Source organism: Esox lucius, chromosome 21, assembly GCF_011004845.1.
Source record: "Esox lucius isolate fEsoLuc1 chromosome 21, fEsoLuc1.pri, whole genome shotgun sequence".
Lineage (NCBI taxonomy): Eukaryota > Metazoa > Chordata > Actinopteri > Esociformes > Esocidae > Esox > Esox lucius.
In genome coordinates, this window is record NC_047589.1 from 15391714 (window position 1) to 15400444 (window position 8731).

The 8731-nt window shown below is 41.9% G+C and overlaps 1 protein-coding gene across 1 annotated transcript; it reads right to left on the reverse strand.

Annotated features, from left to right (window-relative positions):
- Positions 1–5672: 5672 nt before the first annotated feature.
- Positions 5673–8423, reverse strand: fzd8a (frizzled class receptor 8a). Its single transcript, XM_010885635.2, has one exon. It carries the CDS (start codon positions 7984–7986, stop codon positions 6232–6234), a length of 1755 nt encoding a protein of 584 aa, XP_010883937.1. The 5' UTR covers positions 7987–8423; the 3' UTR covers positions 5673–6231.
- Positions 8424–8731: the final 308 nt, after the last annotated feature.

Consider the following 8731-nt stretch of genomic DNA (forward strand, 5'->3'; position numbering starts at 1 on the left):
ACATAGACATTAGTTGGCTCATTAAGTGTCTAACAACCAGTCATCTCTCAAAACACCCTACCCCTAAGCCATCCAAGCACGGTCACATGATTCGCCAATGACGATTAAAATGACCAAACCTAAGGCCATCTGTGAATCCTGGATGTACCCGGCTTTTACGTGCAGTTTGCCGCAGCCTGCGGACAAGGTTAAAAGAAGTGCATAAAATAGAGAACAGGGTGCTGTGTGGGATGTCAGCTAGGATGTGGAGCATGATTCAGTAGCACCCACATGCGCTCGCTGGGCCATTTGTTTTGCCGCAACGGTCAGATAGATTGTTGTCAGAGTGTGCTGGGTACAGTACACTGACTGTCAGTTTCAGATCAGAGGTGGTGCACAGCTGCCCACCACAGTCCAGGTTCGATCTGGCTGAGGATTGGCACGCAAATGTCTGCATTGCTCGGGGAGGACGGAAATGGCTTTCGCACAGCATCGCACTCTAGCGACTCACTCGAGTGGCTCTATCCCCGCAAAGATAACTAACGTTGTCCGGTGACTGTGCACCCACAGCTGTTGACCCATGGGACTTCCTGGTTGGAAGGGCCTTCTGGGGGGATAAGACCGAAGGGCTTGGCGCTGATGGCTGTGAGGAAAGTTTGCCGCCATCTTCAACTCTCTTGAATCAGTTGGGAGTTGTTACAGTTGGATGGGTGGATAGATACAACTGGATATGATGAAATTGGGGAAGTGGGGAAAACAGCCTGAATAATAAAATGAGAAGGAAAATGCAAGAAGCATTCAAAATCTTTCTTACACTGTGAATACTTTTTTACGGATGAATCTGTACATTAGTTTCACGCCTTGGGTTTTGGTGAGACGCGTGTCGATGAGAGCACTGTGTTTTAAAGGTGTATTTCATTGTTCAATCAGTCGTCATTACTGTGGCGCTGTCAATCACAGCTTAATAAACACGTTAGTGATTTAAACATGAATTGAACACGTGAATGACAAAGGACTTCACTGTGTACAACCGCAATCCTTAGGGGGAAAATAGTCCAGTAATACTAAATGATACGCTTAGATTTAGGTGGGATGGGTTGTGGCCATGGGGAGGCATTCTGTGTAAGGGGATAGCTCTCTTGATCTTGATTTGCCATTATGTTTCCTCTTATGGTCCCTTTGAAGGTAACATCAAAAAAGCTACCAACCCCTGGAGTCACTGACGACATTATAATGTGAGTTACTGACATACTATTACTGCCATAGGGCTTTTGGCTCAATTTATTTTCATTTTAGGGGGTTGCTGCAGATAACTGACTTCTGTGGAATATCAACAATTCTGTATTAACAAGTAAAAATACATAAAACCTCTGTGTTATTGGTGTGGGGAAACGCGTCAATGCCATTAAGACACTGTGACGGAAGTACTGCCAGTGATATCAGTTCAATAGAAATGACCACACATTGCTGTGTTATGACTACTTTATTCTATAGCCTCGTTATTTCTATTCTAGTTTTATCTGTTAGACATGGTTTGTTTAAGAACTATATTTGCCCTAGCTAATTCTGTGTTTTGTTGTGTTTACACTAAAAGTAGATTTAAAATATGCAATAATGAGGTAAAAAAGATTCTGCATGTGGTCATTCTGATAAAGAGTAATGTTTTCCCCTTTATAAAAAAACATTGCTTTTTTACAGAACACATTGTACACAGAATTTGTTTGATTTATGGATGTTTTGTGGATAACACACAGTGCCCAGTGCAATAAATCACTGAGTCAGAGCAGATTCATAAATTCTTTATGATGACATATTAGCAATGTTTATCTAAATGCTTTGTAATTATTCATTTTCAACATGTATGAAGGTAATCTGTATGCTTCTGATATAGGAACATCTGAATAAATGATGCATGAAAATGAGTTTGAAACTGTTAACTACAAATCTGCGTCAACAGTCTCTATGACCAAGTGCAGTTATATGAATTTACAGCTCCGGAAAAAATGAAGAGACCACTGCGCCTTTTCCTTTCCTTTCCAAAAACGTTTTGAGTGAGTAACAGAAGCGTTGAATTTGCAGTGGTCTCTTAATTTTAACACTTCCTCACTCAAAACCTTCCTTTTCGACTTTTTTGGAAAGGAAAGAAAAAAGTGCAGTGGTCTCATCATTTTTTCCAGAGCTGTATATATCCAGTTATTTAATCTAAATAAAGAAATTCCTACCTTGTATTTCTTTTTTGGCTGCTGCAGCCTAATAGGACAACACACGTTTCACTCTATGAATACTGCGAGTTCAGTCACAGTGAATGAAAGTCAATGAAATATGCCCTATTGCCCTGATTGAAGATCAAAGACTTTTTAGAGCATCAGCTTTCAGGTTCAGATTCAGAATATTTTAAGAAAAAAACAACACAGCCCTACTTTCGATTCACAGTTAGGAATTCCACTTCAAATATAAATATATCATTTATTATTATTTAAGATGTAAGTGGCATATCAAAATGTCAACTAACAAGGTTGTATTCACTCGGAATGTATTGGAAGCAAACAAGAAGAATAAGAACCCCTCCGTTTCACAGCAAAGCTTTTTTTTTTGTAGCAAAACTTTTTGATATGGTGGGTACTAATGAATTAGCCCATTGGAACCCGCCTAGGCTGCTAATGAATACAACAGAAGACCTGCTACTGGTGATCCTCCCGTAGAACATTCTACCCCCTAGTGGTCAGACTGTGAACCGTCTTTTGTTGTACAACGTCTGGTTTAGAGCTTTGTCTGATAGATAAAAGGATAACTTTTTCTTTTGTGTGTGTGTGTGTGTTTCAGTCAGGGGACCCATGGAGGGGAATGTTGTGTTCCTCCAAGCTGTATGGGGGGCTAGCATGGGAACTCTTGAGAAGCAGGACGTTGTACAGACCATTCTCCCTCTGCAGGCTCATTGGTGTCAATCTGACATAGTACATCCCGTGTGGTGCAAGTCTTACATCTGACAGAACACAGAGTTTGCAGAGCTCTGTATTTCTCAACATCTGTGTTTTTAAATGGCCCATTGGGAATATGAGCATAAAACCAGTCTAAGGGCCATGAACCCTCACATTAATCTTGAGTAGGTCACATAGCCTTAAAGGTGAAATCTACATTTGCTACATACATTTTTGGACTTGCAAAAATAAATAAATGTTTATTTACCATTTCAAATGATAAAGCCGGTGGATCAAGCCCTGAATGCTTATTGACAATACCCAGGCACTCTGCATTCAGTTGTGCATAAGAACTATATTGCCATTTACCACAACCCCTTGTGCCCTTTTGCTTAAATATTACACATAAAAGCCTAATAATATAGTTCAACTATCATGCTTGTTCTATTCAAAAAATTGCAAACAAAATAAATGTTTACATAACCTGTATATCGCTTCAAAGCATTGTTAAAACGATAACTTTCAAGAAATTTGGTGGAGGTTGTGGGGTTTCCTAGTTACCTAGGAGGCAAATATTGCCTTTTTAATGCTGCTGATGACCCATTAAGTCACAATGTGCTTTGTTCTACCGACATATTCATGAACTACTGAGCCTGTGGAGTATAGCATTCGCAGTCCATACATACAGCTGAGAGGGTCAACTCAATTTACTCAATCTAGCCTTTACTCAATCCAATCAAGTATTGAGTATTCAGCTAAAGTGTTGCATAATTACAGATCACATTGCTGGGACTATCCAATACCTAATTACATTTACTCTTGAGATTTTCACGCTCTAGTACTTCTTGATTGGGGTTGGTGACATTTGGGGAGAGTATTGGCAAGAGATCAATTTTGATTTCTAACCAGCCAATGATTTGAGGTCGGAATCGCAGTTGCTGTGTCCTGGCCTGTACCGGTGTATGGGCCTTCTGCACGGCATGGTCTCGCATTCAAAGATGAAACGGTTGTGTGTGAACGATCAATGGTGTTAATAAGCATGACCTGGCTATCACCCTCATCAAACTTTGTGATTAATATTTGATGAAATAGCCATGTCAGAATGCATCTCTTAACACTGCACGGAGAGTGGAAAGGCAACAAGCTCTTCGCTTCATAGCAGCCGCTGATTAGAAAATCAGACAAGTCAATCGCTGCATTGCAATGAGAGGTTGTTTCCCGCACCACTGAACACCGCTGAAGGATTTATATCTTCAGATGTTCCCGACCTCGTTGTGATCGCATTTGATATTGAGGTTGATCATTCCAAAAAGGTAAATCTCTTACAGATGCTTAGAGGACATGCGCAGCCACAGTGGTGTTACATTGTCTTTTAGCAACCAAAACCATACGTGGGCCTACTGATGTCAATTGTAATGACACTCCAAAGGAGCCCCAGGGATCAGGTTTTACTTTATTAGATAAAGTCCTCGGATTTGGGTCACGACTCGGTTAAGAAACAGACACCTCTCTAATAATTACATCGCGTGGCAATCAACCCAGCCAGGGCCAGCCCCGAACCACCTTGATACACAGAAGTGCTACATGCACAGTGTTGTTTTAACCACTAGGGGGGAGTATAAAATCATGTCTGATCAACGACATCCAGATTATACGCTACTGCTTGTGGATGTTTATCTCACGCGTTAGGCTAAATGTACATCGCACAGTTGATATGGACAGAAGATAATACTTTAAAAAAATACTCAGATAAAGATAAAAATACGGATTACAATAATATCTATGAAAAGTACACACAATTAGGCTAATATTAATAATCAACGCGTTGGTTTGTCGACTATATTCAATCCAGCCTTAACTCAATCAAATTAAGTAGCCTATCTACCCAGTACAAGAGAGGTAGGACTAGCGTTCTGTTTATTGCAAGGAACACTGAACTGGCCTAAAAACATTTAAATAGCATGAAAAAAATACTGAAATATCAGAGAGCGAACAGTTGATAGTCGCTTTCAAAATGAAACATTCAGTGGGTTACATTGCATCATCTTATGCCAATGCATTAGTTTGCTTTGACACAAAGTTACATGTTCACCTAAAAATAAACTGGTCTCGACCTGTGTGTCCCAATAAATTACATGATGTGAACCAAACACATTTGGGGCGCATTCATTCAATACAATTCCTGTCAAAGCCATGAGGTCTCACAGTAGCCTATAGTGTGACAAGAGATGTTTCGATAAAAACTTTATAAAATTACAAAAGTTTGGCTACAGACAGGTTCTGCTGTAAAAAAAAATCGAGAGGCGCCCCAACCTTCCTTTAATTCAATAACAACGTCCATCAAAGCAGAACGGTTGCGCAAATTGGACATTAGGGGACCCTTAGCGCATCTGACGGACACTTCTAACTACATGCCACCTTTATTCTCTGCCATTAAAAAGAAAGATCAAAGTCCCCGACAGATGAAAAGAACCCGTTCCCTACATTTAAACTCTATTCAACTTGGCCCTCTTTTAGTAAATTAAGAAGCGGGCCTAGGCAAGCATGTGAAGAGGTTGAACCATTATAGAGGGGATGCTCCAACTCAACCCCTGCCTCTAATTACGAGTCCGATGGTTAAAACGGTTCCCTTTGCTGCTCAGATTCACAAAAGCCTCTATTGCAGTGGTCTTACATGACGACTGACCGCAAGTAACCACAAAGTACGGAGTACCAGTAGCGAGTTATGTATGGCAGATTCAAAAAGCCTTAGAAAGCAACGCAGATGTTTTTACATAAATCAAAAATATTTTTTATTGTCAAAATAAAAGTCATATTTGCTTTTTCACAAAGAGACATCTACACTTTATACACATTTACAATAGCTTATACATCATCTTTTATACAGAATTTACAAGTTTATACATAACCATTATATAAATACATTTTTTGCAATTAAAAAAATCGACCCGTAGCCTATCATATTTGGGCACTAGTAAGGCTTAATTTAAACAATTTTTGAGATTGTTGTGATTTATATTATAATTATATCTGACTGACACTATGCAAAAGTTATCAAACCACAGTTCTTCGAGATTTTGGGTTAGGAACGAAATATGTTTGCTTGAAAAGAAAGAACAACACCTAATACTCATTAGCACAGAAGCGTCTGCAGTAGATTCTATACATATGAATGGGAAGGAATTAACTCGTGTTAATGCCAAGTTCATTGTTTTAACCAGTTCTCCATCATTTCCCTCCACAAAGGCCTTGAACACTTAGCGTTAAAACGCTAATTTGGATAAAAATAGAGATAGAAATTCTCAAGAACAATTAGGAGTCCATGGGTTACATTTCAAACCTGTGACAGGGGCATTTGTTTAGGACAAGATACAGAGCTGGCAGTACCCGATCTCCAGGTTAGTCCTGTGCTCACGTCACTATACATTGAGCCACTCGTGCCTTTGCTACCCCAACAGCAGCGTGTGCAGAATGTCCTCCATGAGTCCAGGGTCTTCCCCGACCATATCCACACACCGGACGTGATGCCTACCAGAAGGCACATAAAGTACTTCAACATGAAGACAGCGTAGTCCGGCTTGTACAGTTCATGCTCCAATAGACAGGAGCAGTTGTGCGTTATCTCCCAACTCTGTCTGTTGTGCTGCTCGTAGAAGTAACACGCCACTATAATCGTGGCCGGGACGGTGTACAACACTGTAAATATCCCTATCCTTATCATCAACTTCTCCAACTTGTCCGTTTTGGTGCCACCCTGTTTGATGACGCTGCGTATCCTGAACAAGGACACAAATCCGGCCAGGAGGAACATAGTGCCGATAAATAAATAGATGACCAGGGGGGTCAACACAAACCCTCTCAGATTGTCCAAGTTTTGATTGCCAACGTAGCATATCCCAGCCACTGAGTCGCCGTCCACAGAGCTGAGGGCCAAAACCGCAATAGATTTCATACTGGGGATAAGCCAAGCAGCCAGGTGGAAATACTGGGAATAACCAGCTATGGCCTCGTTTCCCCATTTCATCCCTGCAGCCAGGAACCATGTCATGGAGAGAATTACCCACCAGATAGAACTGGCCATGCCAAAAAAATAAATCAATAGAAAAACAACAGTACATAGTGCGGGGCCGGTGGTCTCGTAGTGTATGTGTTCCACGTCATACTCCCGGTTGCAGGCAACCTTGTCATGTCCAGCGATTAGCCGAACAATATACCCGATGGAAACAAACATGTAACAAGCGGAGAGGAAAATTATTGGTCTCTCTGGGTACTTGAACCTCTCCATGTCAATTAGAAAAGTGGCAACAGTTGCGAATGTAGATACGAAACATAACACCGACCACAGTCCTATCCAGAACGCAGTAAACGTTCTCTCGTCTTGCGTAAAATAGGGGTTATGGCACGGCATGGCGCAGTTCAGGAGCTGGCCGGTCTTTACCCGGTTGTAGAGAGGATGCCGGTCAGTGTTTACTGGGACCATGGGGGAAAGGCATTTGCACTGCGGCTCACAGGGAGATACCGGGGGTTTAAATTTACCCGGTACACTTGGTCGGTTATGTCCATTGTTGTTTTTATTAGGGTTAAACGCCTTACCCGGATAATTGGTGGGTTTAGAAAGGATTGGTGAAACTGTGGTGGAGTCCGTCCTATTGTAGTCCATACATAACATGTCCGGATTGCCTTGAACTGGTAGCAAGTCACACTTCATTCTGTCTGGCCAGGGAAAACCATACTGTCTCATAAGAGGCGCGCAGCCTGCCTTCGCTCTCTCGCAGACACTCCTGCACGGCGGTAGTGGTTTCTTATAGTCATCTAGGCATATAGGAGTGTACATGCTGCAGAGAAAGAACTTGAGGTCCGGCGAACATTGGATTTCAACCAGAGGCCAGAACTGGTGTACCTCCAAGCCCGCCTCGTCCTGGGTGTCGTGGTTGAACTGGTTGGGCATGTAAGTGTAATTGTAGCCGATCCCCTTGCACAGAGGCACGGCTATCTCCTGGCAGGTGATCTCCTTAGCCGTGGTGCAACTGGATCTTGGTAAAATAGCAAGTGCAAGAAGCAGGTATATCCCCAACAGGTAGTACTCCATCCTTTATGGTGTACCTGTTCTCTGTTGATACAACAGCGGTACTATAGTCCTCTGCTTGTTTCTTTCTCTTGCCAGAGCCAGTTCAGTCCAATTAGATCGCGTACAGTGAACCCATCTCGCTCACTCTTTTGGCACGTAGTTGCAAGCAATTTGCAAACTGTATACTTCCTTTGGAGGAGGAGCGGGGGGGAAGTAGCCTTCAGGCGAGCTGGGGCAGTCAAGATGGCTGAGGACTGAGAAGAGGCGATAGATTCAGAACACCCGGCTTGATTCCCTAGTAAATGGGTGCTATGGTTGTTCTGTATCCTCAAACAGCGTCGTGACCCTCAGTATGTTCTCATGCTCCGTTTAAAAAAATGAATGAAGACGTCTCAAAATCGTGGCTGCTGTCTCCCGAAACACGGTGGCTACATTCGTTGTGGGCACTGTGCGTCCTAATTCCCATACAAATCGTGGTGCCACGGACGCCGCGTTCAGAATTTATACTGGAGACTGTCAAGTCCTTCCCCTATGCTCCATCGACTAATCAAAAAGCAACAGGGGCGGGACTTTGGATACGTCAATAATGTTTTGTTTAATAGCTTTGGTTTGTTTTTCAGTTGTCTACGTTTTTGTTTAACAACTATAAATGCCATTTTATAACTTTAAAAGCCAACCAGATTTAGACTTATAATAAAAACTCCAGAATTCCAGCAGGATAATAACCCACAATAGCTACACTGGATTATACAAATCACTTTTTACG

Coding starts and splice junctions, on each gene's coding strand:
- fzd8a (XM_010885635.2), bottom strand. CDS start 7,986: ATGGAGTACTACCTGTTGGGGATATACCTGCTTCTTGCACTTGCTATT.